General features: G+C 37.7%; 1 protein-coding gene across 37 annotated transcripts in view; it reads right to left on the bottom strand.

Moving 5' to 3' along the window:
* Positions 1 to 22,831, bottom strand: part of RBMS3 (RNA binding motif single stranded interacting protein 3) — a 1,488,242-nt gene that overhangs the window by 128,279 nt on the left and 1,337,132 nt on the right. For all 37 annotated transcript variants that reach the window (XM_021069971.2, XM_084987319.1, XM_084987316.1 and 34 more), the window contains one exon: positions 3,616 to 3,662. In XM_021069971.2, the coding sequence (XP_020925630.2) occupies positions 3,616 to 3,662 (47 nt within the window). The remainder of the gene's footprint in view (positions 1 to 3,615; positions 3,663 to 22,831) is intronic.

The raw sequence follows: 22,831 nt of genomic DNA, 5'->3' as shown, positions 1-22,831 counted from the left end.
AAATTGTGTAATTACCTCTGCCTGGGATGATTTGATGGTGTTCTTTAAATGAGAGTAGTGGAAGGAAGGGAGGAAGGGTAGGAGGGAGGTGCGGGAAGAATGGATGAAAGAAAGAGGAATACCACCATTTCTCTCCAGGCAGAGAGAATTCCATGGGTAACACGACACAGATCTTAAAGGAGCATGGGATGGTCTGAAAATAAAAGAAGCTTCAGTTCCGTCACAGGAACCAAATCTTGGAGTTATTCTTGTACACTTTCTTGGAAATCTGAGCTTTGTCCTATAGTCAGTGAAGCCCATGTAATACTTTAAACCAGGTAGGTAGATGATGACTGATTACCTTTTGCTTTTTCAAAAGCAAAAAAAGCAATATGACAGTGGTTTAGAGGACAGATATATTAGGGTCAGGTAAAAACTTGATACAGGTAGGGAATGGAAATTGAATGAAATCAACCAGTGGCAGAGAGTCAGAGCTGGGCTGAAGATATAGTTCAAAGATAGATGGAATAAGTACTAAATCACCAATTTTATCTTTAAGGACACTATAGGAGAGAAAGCTTAGAAAACTGGAGCTTATGGTCTAAATGGCTTTAGAGTGAATTTTTTTTTTTTAAGGAACAAGTAATTTGATATTTGTTTTTCACTTGAATTTATTTGGTTTGTATTATGAAGGACTGATGATTATGATGATTTTAGTTTGAGACAAAGCTATCCAGGAGCAACAACTAAGCACCATTAGAAATTTGAGTGATAGCTCCCTGCATCTAGTTATGAACTTAAAGTGTGGATGTGGGAGTCTTCAGTTCCTAAACACAAGAGGAGTGGATGAGATCAATATGAGAGATGTAGTGAGGAAGTGAGAAAAGATGAAACTGAGAAAGATTAGTAAAAGTGGGCAGAAGAGGAGGAATTTGTAGAGACCAAGAGAGCAGTGCGAGGGGAGAGCAAAGGGGGTCAGCAAAGGATGGAATCATGAAATCCAGAAAACAAGACCTTTATCAAAATGTAAATGGTAACAACAATGAAAAGCCCAATGAGGCAAGGTTTCAAATAGTCTAAGGACTAAGAAAGTGTCAGTTACAACTGACAAATTTGGAGGTCACTGGGGACACATCCTCAAGGAAAATCCCAGCCAAGTCAGAGACCAGAATCTATACTTTAATAGGGTTAATTAGAGACCATACAGGAAGACAGTGTGAATAGAAAACTGGAGGTGTTTTAAGAGAATGCTAAAATAGTGTGGTCACTAGAAATGGTCTCAGTGGCAGAAAAGAACTGTTCTGCTTCTCTCCTCTTTACAGGTGTGAGAGACCTGAGGGTTTTACAGGTTGAAAGGAATATTCAGTAGACAAGACAGTATTGAAGAGAGGGACTGATGGATGGCATAAAGTTCTTTATCTGATGAGAGAGGATAACATTGAGGAGATAATTCACCCTCAGCATCTTTGCTATGAGTGGTTTCATGAGGGAAATATTCATTGTTGTAAATGTCTAAGTGGGCAGTGGGAGAGGATGAAGCACTTTTGCATCTGTTCAAACAGTTCAAAGGATACCATGTTCAAGTGTTCATATAAGGTCCAAATAAAGACCTTATATGAACAGCATCACAGAGAGGGTGATGGGAGTTGAACATATGTACCTGTAGTCAATCTATATGGTGGAGACAGGTACCTGGGGAGGGAAAAATAGTCTCTGTGTACCAGGTGGTTCTCACTGCTTCTAACATGGCATTGCTCAAAGTTCACTTTGGGCTACTCAGATTAGAGACTAAAATGCCAATTTTTTTTCCTCTTTAGGTCTGTAATGAATCCAGATGAAAACTTGGAAAATTGTGCCTTTGAGAAAAAATTCAGAATTTAAATCCTGCATTGGAATGATGACTAAAGCAAAGCATTCTCTCACTCACTACAATCCACATTGAACTCCAGTCCAGACTGAGGTCATTGCTGCACCTCCAATTCATCATGATTCAGAGCCTTGGGCAAGAAGATTTCATATGTATACATATATATATATATATATATATATGAATGCATCTAATAGATTCACTCATGTACCTGTGTGCAACCTATATGCATTCATATATACTTACATGCGCCTATACACAAACATCAACAGTTGTTGAAGCTAGCTAATGAACACATAGGTATTCAATTATTACTTCTATTTTCCAATGTATAAATAAATTTCTAATGAAAATTACATGTATCTTTATATGTATCAGACTCTGAAACCATGTACCATTAATTTACAAGTATAGAATACTTGGTATTTAGTAATATGTTTAATAGATGTCATTCCCTTACATTATAATACCTGTTTTCTGTCCCTGTCCCTGAGCATATAATGCCTTATTTTATACCTTTTGTGTTAACTATTTTATTTTCCCAACTGTACGATTCTGGAGAACGTTACTCTCCATGTCTTTATTTCTTCTGACCATCGAGTTGAAAGTGCCTCCTTGGAAATAAGAGAAGGCTTATTGGATAAATGAAAGCATATCCTTAAGTTTCATAAGAAGTTTTAATCAATGCAAGGCAAAGGACTCCTATACTAGGCTATTACCCATGTTTACTCTTTTACGGAAAGGTAGACCATGAGTTTCTTGAGGGCAAAGCCTTTATTTCACATTCACATTTTTAAACTTACACAGCATACCACTGTGCTTGGCAGACTCATTGGATATTTATTGAATGACTAAATGAACATCTGAATGAATAACTATAATAATGAGAGGGATATAAATGCTTTCAGCAGCCCAAAGATGCAACCAACCAAATAGAAAATGGAGTTTAATTCCTTCTATCCTGTCTGGTTAATCTTCAATGAGACCTTCATTCTCACTGATTCTTTAATGAGACTAAAAGACAGAAAACTGAAAGCCATGGAGATATCCAAGATAAAAGACTGTGAAAATAAGAATAGCAATTATTCTTTGGTTGGCTGGTCAATTGCAGGACAGTCAAAACAAAGAAAAGAGATGGGAAATTAAGAAGAAAAGTTCAACCATAGACTGTTCAGAGTCACAGGATTTTAGAGAGGCCGGATCATGCAGATTGTCTGATTTTTCAGAGCAGAGTTTTAGCCTTTGTGACTTGTTCTAAATAAGACCCTTCTGGTTGTGTATTAAAATGAAGAATAAAAACGTAATCACCAAATTACTAAACTGACTCTGTCTGTTACCCTTCCCCTGACCAGAATGCAAGAGTGGAATCATTATTAATGTTGAAATAAACGTGGGCACACACAGAAATTACTGAAATCTAAACTCCAGAATTACTAGCAGAAGCAATACCCTTCTGCTAGAGACACACAGACACTTCTCCCAGACTAGTCTACCTGTGCACTCTTCACATCCTACGTCTTATTCATTCTCAGATGAGAGACGGAGAGAGAGAGACTTAATGTGGGCAGAAGCATCGTGGGACATGGGGGATGGTGTGATATCAGAGCCACTCATGGGAAGCAAAAAATCCAAGGATGGTAAAGCTTTGGTTTAAATTTTTGTTTAAAGGTTTAAACCAAAAAGACAGACTGAAACATTTTTCTTCAGTACTGACTTCAGAGTTCAAAGATAGCATAGCAATTAAAATAGAGAAAATGTGGTCTACTTACCCATTCTGAATGGCGGCTGTGGGGTCATAGGTCAGAGCCATGCCAGCCTGTATATGGGGGGGAAGGGAGAAAATGGATCTTAACTTTTTTTTGTGGTGTCATCCAAAGCATCCAGTACACACAAAGACTCTTATCTTTACTTTCTATAATTTACGTTTACTTGATCCTCTGCATATGTACTCCCTTCTAGCCAAGACTAGTTTTTCATTATGAGCACACCAGCATCGACCAGTGAGTTAGGGAGTTTATATTGTATATCCAGACAAACCAAATAATAATGCAGCTTGGCTGATTTCCATTTCTAATTCATAAACCACAAACTATCTAATCTGGTATCTGTATAATTTCTCACTCTGGTCAAAAAGCACCTGTTGCATATCTCACGAAAAAAACAAAAAAGGAAAGAATGAATCCTGAGGTCTGAGTAAAAATAAAAGCTACTTAAAATGCATTTGACCTTTCAGAAGAAAATGTTAAGATATACTCATTTTAAAATAGATCGTATGCCTTCCGGCTATGTAGGTAATGTATCACAGCACGTGTGTCCAGTATTTTGCTAGTACCCGTCCCACTGAGAGTGTAGAAAGGGAAGGTTGTTTACATGTGATGGAAATTCTAGGACTTGTGGTTAATAAGGAGGTGGCTGGGTTTTGTTTCTAAGAATAAAACCACTACTGAAAAATTACATTTCTTTTTTTTAAATTAAAAAAAGTATAATTGAGTTGAAAAATTACATTTCTGTAACTAGAAGTTGTTAGAAACTGAAATAAACATGGTGATTGCTGACTAACAGCCTACCCCTTACTTCATGTTCTTCATCACATTTCATCCTCACAAGGACCTGATAAAGCAGGCAGGAGAAATATTTTCTCCATCTTATGGATGAAGACGCAGAAGCTTGGAGAGGTCAAGTGACTGGCTCAAGGTCACACGTATGGAGGCACAACCAGCTTCCAACCCAAGTCTCCTGAGGTGGGTGCCCTTCCACAGCCCTGCCACGACATTGACTAGGATTTGAAGGAGCCCTAAGGATCATCTCCAGCAGGTGGTGAATATCCTCTGTGGCCACATCAGCCCACCATCCTTTGTTCTCCAGAGCTGTTAGCCTGGTTATTTCTTGGGGGCAGAAACAGAAATAGAATGAAATTTAAAGCTATCTCTAGGTTATCATTAGGCTGGACATTTTTTTCTTTTAGAAACTTGAAAGTGTATTAGTCCCATGTCAATTTCCTGGCCTGATAGTGTACTATTGATAGGGATAGAATAGGATGATTAAACGTCAGTTTAAAAATCCCATTAGGGGATTAAAGACAGAAAGGGAATTTTGAGGGACTTTGGGAGACTGTTATAAGCTCATGACCACTCAAGAAAAGAATCTAGTAATTTAGCAACAATCTACCCTACCTTGAAGGAAGACTAGGTGCATCTAAGTGCCAGACACACTCAAGCCACAAACCTAGGTAGTTTGAGACAGTAAATATGGGATCTGAATTATGTTACATGAAATCAGGGAGTTAACAGTCCTTGACGAGTAGCATTTCTGCATGTAGCCAAGATAGAAATACAGGTGAAAGGGGAAAAAAAAATAGGTAAAAGGGGACATTATACTGAAACCTGAGATGAATTACCATATTTTAGTATATGTCACCACTCTTTTGCTAATATACATATGATTTAAATAGTGCCATGACAGTCCTGGTTATGCTATAAAGGATCAAAGGAGGAACTAATGATGTAAGCCTTGACATTCACCCCCAAATTAGAAAGAAGAGGGTAGTCTTCTCCCCTCCTCACTTTTTCTTTGATGATAAAAATGTAGCCCTCTTTGTTCTCAGGGCTGTTCTCCCTTGCCCTTCCACTTGTATCTCTCACAAGGTCCTATGCTAATAAATTCACTATTCTCATGCCACTTTGCTGAATTCTTTCTGTGACAAGACAAAAGAACCTGAGCTTCAGTAAGTCCTGATACCAGGTGAGCTGAGCAGTTTTAATTAAAAGACAGTGGGTTCAAGTCTCAGCCCGTGGGTTTGAGTACCAATCTGAGTTTTGGCTGGGTTTGAGTCCCAATGTAGAAGGAATAAAGTTTAACTATTATTATATAAAATGTAATCACTGGGAGAGATGGGGTGTAGGGTAAACCTGACCTCCCTCTATGTTGCTTTTGCAATTTCCCGTGAATATACAATTATTTCAAAATAATAAGAAAAGAACAGCTTTGAGGACTTTTGTAGAGGATAAGAAAAACCATAAATCTTAAAAAAAAAAAAAAACTTTTGTATTTGAGTTTTTTTCCAGTGTGGTTGGTTTTCCTGAAAAATGCTCATTGAATGCCTCAGATTTAATACATAACTAAAATGAAAATTCTGAAGCTTTCTAAGATAGGGTCTGAAGTCCAGTATGATCTGCTATGTTGAAGCTTACATGCATTATTTTCCCTAAACAATAATTTAAAGATTATTAAGATTGGTATGAGGGACGTAAGTGTAGAGCCATCTCTAAATGCAACTGGCATACAGGGAGCATACATAATTGAAATGAAGGTTATAAACAAGTTAAGATAGAGGTGCACAAAGAACAGAGGCTTGATGATAACTGCATGTCACTCATGTTAAAGAAATATAATCTGAAAATGTGATGAGCTGGGGGCCTGGAAAATGAGAAGAGAAAAAAAGAGCAGAAATGAGACATTATGTTTTCTTGGGAGAAGCAAAGGTTTACTATCAAAGCACAAAGATGCTAAGTCCAAATTCTTCCCTGGATGGAGCCTCTGCCATGTGATGAGCGGGAGGCTGGCCTTCGACTAACATTTCCCAGTACAGCGTGGAACTGCGACTCCGTGGTTCTGGGTCCTGGAGAGGGCAGTTGGAAAAGCTGGCCATCAGGGATGAGATTTCCCTCTTAGAAATATTAAGCTTCTCTCCCCTAACTTATCCAAGATGTCAGACCAAAGAAAGAAAGAAAATAAGGAGCTTTGTACTCAATAAAGCTATTATCATATCTTCAGCCTCCTATTCACCCAAATCTTCTAAATCCTAGGGTCTTATAGGAAGCCATATATACTTCTTTTCCTTGAACTTATTTTCCAATGGTGGTCAGAGACTAATGTTATCTAGTCTTTCTCTTTTTTTGGCCACATTCCATAGCATGTGGAAGTTCCCGGGCCAGGAATTGAACCTAAGTCACAGCAGTGACCTGAGCCAGAGCAGGGACAATGCCAGATCTTTACCCTGCTGTGGTACAAGAGAACTCCTAGTCTTTCTTGAATTATAAATTGTCTTCAACCTTCCCTTTCTATGCTATGTTTATTTGTTCTGGCTATGTTAGGTGAAGATTTTTTTTTTTCCTTTTACATTTGACTTGAATTCCCCATGGATTATAGTTAACCAGTCAGGCCCAGCTAAGGATACAGTAAGTATAAAAAACTTTATCTACCCAACATTGTAAACTAACTATACCTCAATAAAATTTTTAGAAAACCTCTTTTTTGAATAGTACTTGAGATCAGAAAGCCTAAGTTGGCCTCTTCCTCCATCTTAAACCTCCGTCCATCAGAAGATGGAAAGAACTAAGTAGATGGCAGTATAATTTAGTGAAGAGAATATATGTTTTGGACTTGGATTCAAGTCTTAGCTCTGCTGTTTTCACATCATGACCTTCGGCAAGTTATTCACCCTATTTGAGTCTGAATTTCCTTAACTGTTAAATGGTATAATAATATCTACCTCATGTTTTTGTTTTGAAATTTAAGAGATAATTACATTTGTGAAACACTCTGGAGTTCCTGTCGTGGCTCAGTGGTTAACAAATCTGACTAGGAACCATCAGATTGTGCGTTCGATCCCTGGCCTTGCTCACTGGGTTAAGGATCCGGTGTTGCTGTGAGCTGTGGTGTAGGATGCAGATGTGGCTCAGATCCCACGTTGCTATGGCTCTGGGGTAGGGCAAAGGCTACAGCTCTGATTAGACCCCTTGCCTGGGAACCTCCATATGCTGCGGGTGTGGCCCTAAAAAGACAAACACTCAGCACAGTGCCTGGAGACAAGATACATACCTATGTAAATATTGTCACACAAAGCACCACGTGGTAAGTGCCCTGTGAGTGGTACGGATGAGGTGCAAAAAGGAGAGATGAGAGAAGGCACGTGGAGGAGGTTCAGTTGAACGGAGTCTTGAAGATAGGATTTCCACAGATGGAAATGAGAAGCAGAGGCCAACTCAAGCAAAAGGGGTAGCATGGAGAAAGGCATGTGAGCCAAAAGGGCACTGGTGGGAGCTGTGGGAAATAAGACTTGGAAGGAAAGGATGAAGGTCTTGATTGCTTGGCTCCTCTTGGGAAGCCACTCATCATTTTTTGAGCAGGGAAATCATACCGTCAAAGAGGGGTTGGACAAGAATCAGCATGAGCTCCCTGGAAAACAGAGGGGAAGTCCAGGGTAATGGGTGACCAAAGGAGGCGCTGGGTAACAGAAAGGTGGAGAGAGACTAAGGTGAAGATGGACTCAAGTTTCATCTTCTTCACGAATTTGCCAGGAGCCGGTCCTGTCTCTGAGGACCTTTGGCAAGCAGAGACAAGAGGTCTTCATTTGGAATATGGGGTAACAAAGCAAGGCATGGGTTAAATGAAGGGGTGTTTGAACTTAACCTGCTAGCCAAATATCACAGCACAATAACACTAGGCTGCACCTGGTTTTCATTTCATGTGTAACAGATTGTTGAGTAATAATTCTAATATGGTCGTAATGCAGATTTTGCATTCAATTTCCTTTTGTTTCTTTCCACAAGGTAAAAAAGAAAATCGATTTTGCTGCTCTGTCCAGCCATCTTTCTACTGAGCTAGAACCATGAAATTGTCATTATGTAATTACCAAATTTTATGGCATGTTTACAAACGTCAGAATCACATAAAAAGTAAAATAACTTGGAACAAAACGAAAACGTCACACCGCCTAAGTAGAAAAGTGATGTTTTATCCTGTCACTCTTTTTTGAAAAGCGTTTATTAAATTCAAAAAATTTTCCATTTTTCAAGCTCATGGTATTTGTGGATTAAAGGCATTTGTGATTTATTTAAAACAAAAAGGGTGCATTTTCCAGCAGTGGCTGAGTTTTGGCTTAGTATTTCAGCCTTAATAGGGTATTTCTAGTTCTCCTAGACATAATCTATGCTCTCAAATCTAAATAGAAACTTTGAATATGGTTTCTGGAGTAATTAGGGTCCATAATTGTTTTCAATAAATATAGGGGATTCATTGAGACACATATGTTTGACTTGGGATCTAGATATTTGATATCCATAACTTTAAATGAAGAGGTAATAATTATGGAAATACTGTTTAAAATGCACTCGCTAGGGAGCAGGCATGATCACTTCAGGAAGACCTTCTAGATGGTAATATTTGGCCTTATCTGAGAAGCAAAGCATCACTGACTCTAAGAAAGCCACTGAAAAGACAGCTGATAGAATTGTTTCCATTATTTATAAAACTATTTTTACACTATAACACCAATGGGAATCACACAATTTGAGACAGTAAACTGTATAGGAACAGATGCCAACTGTAATTTGTGGAAAAGTCAAAAACTGTTTTAGCCTAACACTTCTCCTTTTTTTAAATTTTGCTTTGACACAGGATGCATCATACTTGGATAAGTTATAAACAAATAAAGCTTGACAGTCTTCTAAGATCAGATTTATGGCAACATTAATAAATAGGTAGTAAATATTGTATATTTTAATAAACACTATGTTAGCGCAAGATGAGTTCAGGAAACCAAAGAAAAGGGTAATTTAGTTTGCTTTTCTGATATCATTTTTAAAGAGTTTAATTCTTGCAACCAATTTTAATTATTAAAATTTAATTTATGTTAATTTACATTAATGTTAATTTATAACTGAGCTAATTCTGGTTAAAAATTCAATCAATGAAATAAGATGACTTAAAAGATGGTATGTGAAAAGAATTATAAGGTGTTATAGTTGTTTAGGTACTATAATTGTAGTGAAAACTCATTTAACTTTGTATTTATTTAGCAGTATTTTTCTTTAGAAAATATGTCTCTAGTGAAGAAATTACGATAGAAAATTGTAGGTACGATATATGCCAACAAGTAAATGTCGACAAATGGAACTTTAAAAATTAAAAAATCTCTGACTAGAAAGAATATTTATTTCAACAATGTTAAATATCAGGATGGTGTTAACAAGTATTTTTTTCCTTTTCATATTTTTCCTGACTCTTTTAGGTTGTATATAAAGTGAATTATTTTATAATGGAAGAAAAAATTTCAAAGAAGCATGCTATGTCTTCTATTATTTGTTTTAAAATTTGAAGTTTAGGAGGGTAAAAAAGGCATATTATTTGTAAAAGTAATATAGATCAGAAGCCTGATTCTGAAGTAAGCTTGAAAATGTCAGGAGATATTTGGCTTTGCTGGATCTGTAGAATACCAAAGAGCTGGGAAGGAATAGGGACAGCTACAGCCAGAAGAGTCAAGGTAAGAATAGGCAGGGGGCTAAGAATAAAGATTGAAAATCCAGGGTTAACAACACAATGTTTCCACTGATGAACGCTAGTATAAATTTATAAATCCAAAGACCAAAATGGCCAAGAAATTGAGGGTTTCATATGTGATCCCAGATGTGTGGATATCTACGACATTCAGAGGAATCAATAAAAATCAACAGAAAAGTACAAAATGATCAATATCCAGTCAAGGCTTTGGGCCACTGGAGGGGCTTTTAACCTTTTTCTGTTACAGGAGGAACTAATTCTAGGAAAAAAAAAAATACTCAGGGCAAAATTGAAGGCAGGCTATTGGGGCACTTGCTGAATGGGGGTGTGAGAGCATGAACTCCTGGCCTTCAGGAGAGGTAAGTGGTAGGATTTTACCAGGAGAGGCTCTGGCATGGATGCATGACCAATAAGTGGTCTGTGTCTCCTGGAGGAGGCAGTCAACCATGTAAGGCCAGATGTCTGCTCTCACCTGCTGAGGGATTCTCTCTGGGCTATGTGCAGCCAGTCCCTCCCTAAAATGAAGATGAGGGGAAAATGACGCAATGGACAAGGAAATTTCTAAAGCCTACACTAGGGAGGCAAAAATACTGTGTGGTCTTGAGATAAGATAGAAACCCTACTTCACTGTCTTATAAAAGATGCTGACCAACCTATGAACTGGTTCACAGTACATGCCATGGTTTTCAAAGTTTCAGAACCCCCAGGTCACCTTTATTCTAAATTGTATTTGATTACTTTGCATCATTTTTGGAATTTTTTTTTCTTTTTATGGCCATTCCTGTGGTACATGGAAGTTCCCAGGCTAGGGGTTGAATCAGAGTTGCAGCTGAGGCCTATGTCACAGCCATGGCAACATCAGATCCAAGTTGCATCTGCAAACTACAGTTTGCAGCAGCTTACAGCAACGCCAAATCCTTAACCCACTGAATGAAGCTGGTGATCAAACCCTCATTTTCACAGACACTATGTCAGGTTCTTAACTTGCTGAACCACAATGGGAACTCCCATTTTTGAAAGATTTTAAAAAGTCTATTTGCTTTTACACTGTATAGCAAAGTGACTCTGTTATACACACAGACACACACACACATATATTTATATATACACATTCTTTTTAGAGACTGTGTAGAGTTCCCTGTGTTATACAGTAGGATCTTGTTGTTTATTCATTCTTCACATACTAGTTTGCATCAGCTAATACCAAATTTATTCTCATTTGCATCATTTGACAAGGATTTTCTCTTCTTTCAAAACTCCTTTCCCTTGGCTTCTGTGAGCCTCTCCCCTAGTTTTCTTCTGCACTCACAGAGGGCATTTTTTCCTTGGTGTTACTTGCTCAAGGTGCTTTGGAGACACCAGTGCTCAGGACCAGGCATTCCCTCCTCCTTGTTCTTCCTGCACAGCAATGAGAGTCATTTTCTGATTCCCAACTATTATTTATGTCTCAGTGATGCCCAAACCTTGGCCTCAAACTTAAGTATCTATACTGAGTTCCAGATGTTTACTGCCAAGTTCAATTAGTAAGTTTATATATGGTCATTATCTTTAAGTTATTATTTTTTATTTAGGTGTTTACTACTATTCTTTGGTGAAAGTATCCTCTCCAGCCTTTGCATGCACCTTCCTTTCAGTCTACCAGCCATACCAGCATGCTGTGACATTTGCTCTTAGGATAGGCAGAGATGACCACATCAGTGGCATCTTGTCACCTCTGAGATAGAACATGGTATACAGAGCCCTTCGGGAACAAAGTGAGTATGCACCTTCTGACCTCTACAACCTTCTTGGGAGATTCCAGATCCCACTCTTCACCAAAGTCAGACATACACTCGCCTGCCCTAAAGTGTTACACCTGACCCTTTGCTGCTATAAGTTTTAGCTGGGAATTCTCTGCATCACTCTCTGAGGGAAAATTAAAATTCTCTTCTCCCAGCCTCAGACTAGATGTCACAGCCTCTAAAATTAATGAAAATAGGATCAGAGGTATTTTCCCCCAAAATTAATTAGAAAGTTTTACCCATATTGGTTGAGTACAGTAAGAACTGTCATCTTTAAACAATTGATGACAGACTATAATGCAACTCTTTCAATATATTGTATTATAGTATATTGATAATATACTATACAATTAATAATAGACTATAACATAACTCTTCAAATAAGGGCAAGTGGCTCACACATTGGTACAGTTAGTTACTTTTGATATCAATGAGCCCTTTTATTATATCAATGGGAGAGGCATAAACTTACCCAAGAGACTGAATCCCACTCAATCACAGTAGTCATAAAACAAGATACACCTGACTCTTGCTATCTGGAATAATTATATTTTATGAAGTCACCATGAGCACTGAATTAATGAATACTGTGAATCATTGCTCCAAGAGGAAATACAGGTTTAGTTTCCTGCAAGAGTCTGCTCATAACATATTCACCAACTGATCAATAGATAACCTTGTTTTATATGTATTTCTGTCTAAAGACACCATATTTAGTACCTATTGTTGATTTGTTAACATTGAACTCATAGCCAACAGCACTCTTAAGTTACACCTGAAGGAAGCCTATCTCCATTTTTATCTCCATATTCTCTTCCCGAGGCATATTATATAGATTTCTTTCCCTTAGAAACATTGGGCAACAGGTCAACACTACACTTAAGGGCCATTATAAACAGTGGTATCACCAATGAGAAGTACAAAGCAGGAACAAGCACAAAATGTGGTCTGAAGTAAACCAAATAGAGGACACTAGTTTATAGTATAAGAGCTGAAACAAGAAGGCAAAGCATTGCATGGTCAACCTTAACCGGGAGTGTTTGCTGCTCTGCACATCTTCAAGTGGCCAATAAAGCACTGTGAGTGCTAATCCTGAGCAACAAATTTTAGAAAGAGAGACAAATTTACAAATCTAGAGCCCACAAATAAGGAAGATCAACTGTATCTTTTTACAAACTGCTTATTCACTAACCTGAGTCACTCAACAAAAGGAAATTTTATAAATGGCATTAATACCACTATCTGTAAGGTTTCTAAAAATTCCTTACACAGATCAATTTGGTAAACTCATCATTGAAATATATTAAAATGTGGTAGTTTAAAGATTACTTACATTCCATAAATATGCAATATGCAGTAGAAGCCACAGAATATGCAAGCAAATCTCTGTGTGCCAATTCTTTGTTAAATCCAGTAAGTCACCACTCATAGCATCCAAATGCTTCTTCTGTCAAAGCAAATGGTTTTGAAGAATACTGCAAAGTACTTGAGCATGAGGAGTACTTTCCATAGCCACAGATGTTGCAAAAACACCTTTGTAAATGTCACTATTTGCCAGAAGAGGTAGGTTAATTATTCACCTTCTTTTTCTTTCAAAACACCAACCATGTAATTCATCAGTAACTCAATATTTTCCTTGGTATCTAGTGAATGTGCATGTTTCTCTTTCTTCTTCTCCATCCAACCTCCTATTCTCCTTGCCATCTCCTGGCTTTTTTGATTACATGAGCTTCAAGGGAGAATTGGCTAGAAATTTGAAAGCCACTTAACGTTTCAGTGTTAAATAATGCGTGGAATGCAAATAAGGATTGGGATTATAAAAACATGAACAAAATGTGGATCAAAGTTGAAATAAATTAATTTCTATTTGTTTCACATATTTTATAAAATAAGACAAAAATTTTGCTGGAAAGAGATATTGGCAGTATATTTTCTTTCAAATATGTATTGTAGCATTAATAATAATTTCATTTGGAAAATAAATATGCAGGGCGTAACATTGGAAACCAAGGACTGATACATTCAAGTCACATGGAATGTATTGCAAAGCTAGCTTTCAGATGAAAAAGCCCCAAGTTGTGTGGGTGATATTACAATAGTTGTAATGGTGGCTATTACATGAGCAATTATAGGTTGTCAGGTATTGTGCTCATTGCTGCATCTTCACCACTTCATTTAATCCTTCCAATCACTACATGTGCATTTTCAACCATTCTCCTTCTACCAATGAGGAAAAACAAGCTAAAAGATTGAAAAGCTTGCCCATGTTCATCACTCAGCTTGAAAGCTGTGGATTTGTGACTTAAATTCTAGTGTTTGCCCCCTCAGTCTCTCAGTGGAGTGCCTGGAAAATTGTGATAAAAAGCAATCAATTATGAGCATATCACAGATGTTGACACATAGGATTCCTTCGAATTCAGAAAAAAAATATTACTCTCAATGAATTCGTTAGAGAAGAACTCTAGATTGATTCAGTAGCACCCCCAAAGCTCAAGGTGTTTCTGTAAACATTATTGTTTCTGAACTACGCAGCACCCATGAGTTTGGGTGTCTCTGCCAGATGAGTGACAAGGTAGAACGTTCCAACTTTGGTGGGTTTTAAATGTATACAATTTTTCTGCTGACTATACTGAAAAACAATCAATCAATCAATCAATCAATCAATCAATCAAATGAACAGTAAATGATTATTAACAAGGCAAATGTGAACTGATTTTCTTGTGGCTGCTGTTTTTATTGTGATTTTTGTTATTATTTTGGCTTTGGCTTTCTTTAACTGTTGGATAGGTATGAAGCCAATCACAGTGAGCGATTTTGTTTCCAAAAACTAAGCTGTATATGTCCCACTTTAAATCTCCTACTTTGCCATTTTAGGTTCCAAGGGGAAGGGAGTTTGTCTACCCGTCCCCATCATGTCGGTAGTATCCAGTCTCATATTTGCACAAAATGGATACTCAGTATGTGTTCAGTGACTGGCAATGCTTTTTGTTTAAGTTGCTCATCCTTCAGTATTATCTTTGGAGAAGTCTCTTTCAAATAGAATTCTTCTCTTAAAAAGAACATTTTGGGAGTTCCCACAGAGGCTCAGTGGGTTTAGAATCTGACTGCAGCAGCTCAGGTTGCTACAGAGGTACAGGTTCGATCTCCAGCCTGGTTCAGTGGGTTAAAGGATCCAGTGTTGCTGCAGCTGTGGCTCAAATTCAATTCCTGGCTGACAAACTTCCATATGTGGTGGGTGCGGCCACAAAATTAAAATAAACACATTTCTGCACAATGTAGTTATATGCTGATAAAGTAAGAAAGCAAATAAGAAATACAAGAAAATCAGAGGGGTTCTCGCTGTGGGTGTGCATCTGTAACAAACATTCAGGGCAGAGGTCATTCCTTTCGCCTCACTGATACCTCAAGACAGAGCATAACATATATTAGTCACAGAAGGAACAAATGCTTTAGGTAACACAGTACTGACAATTATGGTGATAAAGACACAGTTGAAACTGACAATTATAATGCCCAGTATGTGTGTATTCACCTTCTTAAAAAAAATAAATAAAAATAAAAAATTAGGACATACCCCCTCACAGAAAAGGTTTACTCACCTGAATGGGAAAATAGGATGTAACTATTTTAAGTGAGTGTAACTATCTGTCTATTCATAAATCTAAAAAGACATCTTTGTCTCAATCATAAATGGATTTAGTCTGAATGAAGAATAACTCCCAATGCTATTAGATACAATGAGGAGGAGGATGGATGTTTGGAATCATGTGCATCAAATTTGCCTGCCCTTGGCTATGGACTTCATAGTAGCATGAGAAATTCCATTCACCCATCTGACTTTTGCAGGCTTTCATTCACTTACTGATACCGAAGATAATTTTTAACAGTAACTCTGAATGGACAAGTTATAAAACTTTATAGCACAGGGGATGCTTTCATCCATCACTGAAAATGAGTTGATTTCAGGTCTGAAAACAGACAACATATTATCTGGACTATAGGTCATAAAATATCATTTAGCTTAAGTTGGCTCTGATAAAACTGATAACCTTGGCTTTAAGATAATGGGGGATTCTGTGAACGCATGAATAGGATGTGCTAATTTAAGGAAATTCAAGTACACCATGTCATTTTATCCCATCCCTCAACTAACATGTCCAAACAGAGGCAGAACACTTCTAGATGCTAAGGGCTCATTTACATCTGATTTTGTGAATGAAACTTTCTGATAGTATACAATTCATAACCTGTACTTCTATACCTGTCTTGGGCAAACAAAAATAACACTTAGATAAAATATCTTCAAGAAATAATACATCATTGTGTCCCATCTAAAACTTGCTCTTTAATTGGTGGGGTCAGGAATTCCAAACTTCAGTATGGCTAGAACACATTCCCCCCAAACTTGTTGTCTCTTCAATATCCTGTAAACTATTACTGAAAACCTCCATGTTGATTTGTTAGTTCCATCAGTTCATTTTCATATCCAGATTGTGAAAGTAATCTTGCTAAACATTTCCATAATAAGGAAAAATATCTTCAGAACATCAAAAAAAAAGAGCAATTATTTCTTATTGTTAGTTGCTTTTAAATTATCCTAGCAGAGAACTGTAAATAAGATAAAGATTAAAAGAGGTCATTTTATTTATTTTAGTTTTTATAGTAAACATTTTGGCTTTTTTTCACTAGGAATCTGTACGCTTTGCTGAGTTAACTTCTTGTTCCATTGCCATATCTTTTCTATGTGTCCATGGCCAAAATGTTATTTCTTGGAAGGACAATTCCCAAAGCAATTGCTATCAATGACAATTACTAACTCAATTAGTATAGGGTTTGGTAAGATTTTTATGAAAGCCAGATTAGCATATTGAAGCCAATGAGAAATGATTTGTTCATGATAGCTGCACTATTTAAGGATATTATCCCAGCATGAAAATTTGGTCAAACAGCATCATCTTTTGTGATTTGAAATTTACTATTTACTTACATTTGAAAATTCTGAAGGAAAGCCAAAGACTAGTCACGGCAAAGGTCAACATGAAGCAGTCTCAAAATGTGAGTAATTCTCACCATTGTAGTAGAAGCATCCATCATTTAATTGTATTCAATCATGTTTACCACATCGTTGAGTATTTTTTTTTTTTTCTTTTTAGGGCCTTACTCGTGGCATAAGGAAGTTCCCCAGGCTAGGGGTCGAATCAGAGCTACAACTGCCAGCCACAGCCACAGCCACATGGGAACCGAGGCATATCTGTTATCTACACCACAGCTGCCTGCCAACGCCTGATCCTTAACCCACTGATAGAGGCCAGGGATCAACCATATGGATCCTAGTGAGATTCTTTTTGGCTGTACCACAATGGGAACTTCTGGTCGAGTATTTTTGATCACCAGTTCTTATCATTTGGGGTATAGAGTCCAAACAAACTTGGTGGATTTTTTGGAAGTCATTGGAAATGTAATCTTTGGGAATGTATAAAGAAATACAGCAGTTCCTCTTCATGTTTCTGATATGTTATTGGACTAATTTGAAGCATTCCCAATTCCAGACCTGTCATTTGGGAGGGCACTAATAAGATCAATTTAGGCAACATTTTGCCTGAAGTAAAGAACTGGGAATATTCCAGATGTTATGGAATATCTGGCTAGTGGAATGTCATGAGAGTCATAGCGATGATAAAGTAACAATAACTCCTGAACTAGAGGTGACGCTAGAAACATTTCACCACCAGAATGGCATATGCTGTGGCCAATCAGAATTTAAACGATGTATTCCATTTCTAATATTTCATTGATAGTATATAGAAATGCAACTGGGTTGGAAAAATTAATATTGCAAAAATGGCCATACTACCCAAAGCAGTCTACAGATTCAATGCAATCCCTATCAAATTACTCATGACATTTTTCACAGAACTAGAACAAACAATCCGAAAATTTATATGGAACCATGAAACACCCAGACTTTCTAAAGCAATTCTGAGGAACAAAAACAAAGCAGGATGCATGGGTTGCCAACAATCCAATGGAAAAATGGGCAAAAGACCTGAATAGACATTTCTCCAAAGAAGATAAACAGATGGTCAACAAGCACACCTGGCCATAGGTGTCTGGATTTATTTCTGGGTTCTCTATTCTGTTCCATTGGTATGTATGTCTGTTTTGGTACCAGTACCACACTGTCTTGATTACTGTGGCTTTGTAATATTGCCTGAAGTCTGGGAGAGTTATGTATGCCTCCTGCTTGATTTTTGTTCCTCAGTTCATTGCAGCATTATTCACAATAGCCAAGACCTGGAAACAACCCCAGTGTCCATCCACAGGTGATTGGATTAGAAAGATGTGGTATATACACACAGTGGAATACTACTCAGCCATAAAAAGAACAAAATAATGCTATTTGCAGCAACATGGATGGAACTAGAGACTCTCATACTAGGTGAAGTAAGTCAGAAAGAGAAAGACAGATACCATATAAAATCACTTATATCTGGATCTAATATACAGCACAAATGAAACTTTCCACAGAAAAGAAACTCATGGACTTAGAGGACAGACTTGTGGTTGCCAAGGAGGAGGAGGGAGTGGGAAGGACAGGGAATTTGGAGTTAAGAGATGTAAGCTATTGCCTTTGGAATGGATAAGCAATGAGATCCTGCTGTATAGCACTGGGAACTGTATCTAGTCACTTATGATGGAGCATGATAATATTAGAAAAAGAATGTATATATGTATGTGTGACTAGGTCACCTTGGTCTACAGTAGAAAATTGACAGAACACTGTAAACCATCTATAATGGAAAAAATAAAAATCATTTAAAATAAAAAAAGGAATTTAAATGATGGGTCAAGAACCTGGGGAACTCTTGCCATTCCAACAGGCACCCTGTTCTTGCTGGATCGTTAGATGTCCTAGAGGAAGCACAGTATGCAAGGGACAGTGGGCTTGCATTGATTGACTAGTTACATTTACAAACTGATACAGATGTATTTTAATATATTAAAAGGCTTTTCTGATATATGGATATTGAAGATCATTCCTTGGATCAAGCTTCTCTAGGACAATGTTTTTCAAAGTGTGGTCTAAGGACAACTCAGAGTTCCTGAAATCCTTTTCAGAGATCCAGAGGTCCTCCCTTTTTCAAAGACATGTCTGTGTGAAGCTAGATTATCTTCATATGCTTAAACCAAACAGCAAATTGCAACAGGTTGAACGCTGAAGCAGAGATAGTCTTAACTCAGAGATAATGTGGTTTCCATTCCAGATCATGACAGTAAAGTAAGCATCACAATAAAGCATATTACCATTTTTTGGTGGGTTTATCAGCCTCAAAAGTTATGTTCACAGTATACTGTAAGTGTACAATAGAATTATGTCTAAAAAAACAATGTACATACCTAAATTCAAAATACTTTATTGCCAAAAAAAGCTAACCATCACCTAAATTTTCAGCGAGTTGTAATCTTTTTGCTGGTGGAGTGTCTTGCCTCAGTGTTAATGGCTGCTAATCAGAGGAGTGGTTGCTGAAAGTTAGGTTGGCTGTGTCAATTTCTTAAAATAAGAAAAAAATGAAATCTGCTACATTGAATGACTTTTCCTTTTAGGAAATGATTTCTTTGTAACATGCAATATTTTTTGATAGCATCTGACCCACAGAACTTCTTTCAAATTAGAGTCAATCCTCTCTAACCCCACCATTGTTTAATCAACTAAGTTTATGTAATACTCTAAATGCTTTGTGGTCATTTCAACAATCTTCACAGCATCCTCACATGGACTAGACACCATCTCAAAAAGCTACCTTCTTTTCACATCCATAAAAAACAATTCCTTATCTCCTCATGTTTTATCATGAGATTGCTGCACTTCAATCCCATCTTCTGGTCCCACTTCTAATTCTAATTCTCTTGCTATTTCCACCACATTAGCAGTTATTTTCTCTACTAAAGTTTTGGATTCCTCAAAGTTATCCATGAGAGCTTCTTCCTAAGTTCTATTTATGTGGATATTTTGACTTTTTCCCTTGAATCATAAATGTCCTTAATGATATCTAGAATGGTGAGCCCTTTCCAGAAGCTTTTCAACTGACTACTCCCAGATCCATCAAAGGAATCACTGTTTATGGTAGTTACAGCTTCACAAAACACAAGTTCTTTTTTTTTTTTTGTATTTGTTTTTTAGGGCCACACCTTAGGCGTATGGAAGTCCCAGGCTAGGGGTTGAATTGGAGCTGCAGCTCTGGCCTACACCACAGCCACAGCAATGCTAGATCTGAGCTGTATCTGTGACCTACATTGCAGCTCATGGCAACCCTTTATCCTTAACACATTGAGCAGGTCGAGGGGATCGAACCCACATCTTCATGGATACTAGCTGGGTTTGTTATCGCTGAGCTACAATGGGAATGCCAAAACACAGTTCTTAAATAATAAGACTTGAAAGTCAGAATGACTCTTTGGTCCATAGATGCAGAGAGTTCCCATCATGGCACAGTGGAAACAAATCCAACTAGGAACCATGAGATTGCGGGTTCAATCCCTGGCCTCACTCAGTGGGTTAAGGATCCGGCATTACCCTGAGCTGTGGTGTAGGTCGCAGATGCGGCTTGGATCTGGTGTTGCTATGGCTGTGGCGTAGGCCAGCAGATACAGCTCTGATTAGACCCCTAAATCTCCATATGCTCTGGGTACAGCGCTAAAAAGACAAAAAAAAAAAAAAAAAAAAAAAAAAAAAAAAAAAAAAGTGAATGTTGTTAACAGGCATGAAAGGGAAAGTAATCTCTTTGTATATCTCTATCAGAGATTTTGGGTGACCAGGCGCATTGTCAATAAGCAGTAATATTTTGAAAGGAATCCTTTTTCCTGAGCAGTAGGTTTCAACAATGGGCTAAAAATATTCAGTAAACTATGTTTTGAACAGATGTGCTGTCATCCAGACTTTGTTGTTCCATTTGTAGAGCATAGGCAGGGTGGATTTAGCATAGTTCTTAAGAGCCCTAGGATTTTCAGAATGGTAAATGAGCACTAGATTCAACTTTAAGTCACCAACCTCTTTAGCCTCAAACAAGAGAGCCAGCCTGTTCTTTGAAGCTTTGAAGAGAGGCATTGACTTCTCTTCTCTAGCTATGAAAGTCCTAGATGGCATCTTCCAATAGAAGGCTGTTCCATTGACACCGATATTTTTTGTTTAGGGTAGCCACCTGCATTGATTATCTTGGCTAGACCTTCTGGATTACTTGTTGCAGCTTCTACATCAGCCCTTGTGCTTCACATTGCACTTCCATGTCATGGAGAGGGCTTCTTTCTTTAAACCTCATGAACCAACATTTGTTGGTTTCAACTTTTCTTCTGCAGCATTCTCATGTCTCTCAGCCTCCATAGAATCAAAGAGAGTTAGGACCTGGCTCTGGATTAGGTTTTGGCTGAAAGGAATGTTGTGGCTGGTGTATTTTCCTCAGATCACTAAAACATTCCCTATGTCAGCAGTAAGATTATTTTGCTTTATCATTTGTATGTTCACTGGAGTAGCACTTTTAATTTCCTTCAATAACTTTTCCTTTGCATTCACGACTTGATTAGCTGTTTGGCATATGAGGTCTAGCTTTCAGCCCATCTCGGCCTTTTACAGGCCTTCCTCACTATGCTTAATCATTTCTAGCTTTTGGTTTAAAGTGGGAGATGTGTGAGTCTTTCTTTTACTTAAACTCTTAGAGGCAATTTTAGGTTTACTAACTGGCCTTATTTCAGTACTGCTGTGTCTCAGGGAGGCCCAAAGAGAGGGGCAGAGAGTTGGGGAAATAGCTGGTTAGTGTGGAGGACAAAATACACCCCGTATTTATCCATTAAGTTCACCATCTTACATGGGCATGGTTCCTGGTGCTCCAAAGCAATTACAGTAATAACATCAAGTATCACTGAGCACAGATCACCATAAAAGATGTAAGAATAATTGAGAACTCTGAAATGCTGTGAGAATTATGAAAATGTAACATAAAGACATGAAGTGAGAAAATGCTGTTGGGAAAATGGCACCCATAGACTTGCTTGATCCAGGATTGCCACAAAGCTGCAGTTTGTAAAATACACAATTTCTGTGGCAGTACAATAAAATACAGTCTGCTTTTGCGTAAATCTGGTCATTTCCTACTCAGCCAGACATTCAAGCAATGGACAAAAATGTAAAACAGTGCCTTTCTTCCGGAAAAAAAAAATCTATGCTTTGAAAAAGTATTTTCCATTAAAATGTACTATTTTATTAACATGTTATGGGCTTGTTTATGTTTATTTTTAAAAAAAATTTTTGAAGATCTAAAACACATCTTTATTTTTAATTTCACCATTTTATGAATACTTCAAGCACATCTTCTTAGTGGTTACAGGCATTTTTGCACACATGTGTTAATATAATATTCTTCCTAAAATCCCATGAGACAAACCACCCAGGAAACTGGGCTAGATTAAGTGATTTTTCACATAGTCACTTGGTTTTACAAGACTTAAGCTTTTATAAGACCTATGCTCAGTCAGCCAAGGTCCTTATAGCATAAAGCTTCTCCTTTCCAAAAATTTTTTTTTCTTCCTCTTAAGATGTGTTATATACAACATCTAAAGACAGCTTAAGATGTGTTAGATTTCTCTGGTAGACTCATTCTAGTCTAGTCTGATGTAGCATGAGAAGATTTATTTATTTATTTTTTTGTTTTTTTAGGGCCCCACCCTCAGCATATGGAGGTTTCCAGGCTAGGGGACTAACTGGAGCTGTAGCCGCTGGCCTACTCCAGGGCCACAGCAATACCAGATCCAAGGTGCATCTGTGACCTACACCACAGCTCTCCACAATGCCGGATCCTTAACCCACTGAGGGAGGCCAGGGATTAAACCTGCATCCTCATGGATGCTAGTCAGATTTGTTTCCACTGAGCCA

This window comes from Sus scrofa, chromosome 13, assembly GCF_054392235.1.
Source record: "Sus scrofa isolate SSC_HxYL_T2T_F1_AM1 chromosome 13, Sscrofa_HxYL_maternal_Yorkshire_Landrace_v2.0, whole genome shotgun sequence".
Classification (NCBI taxonomy): Eukaryota; Metazoa; Chordata; class Mammalia; order Artiodactyla; family Suidae; genus Sus; species Sus scrofa.
Note: the sequence above shows the minus strand (reverse complement) of the source record. Positions and strands in the feature narration are given on the sequence as shown.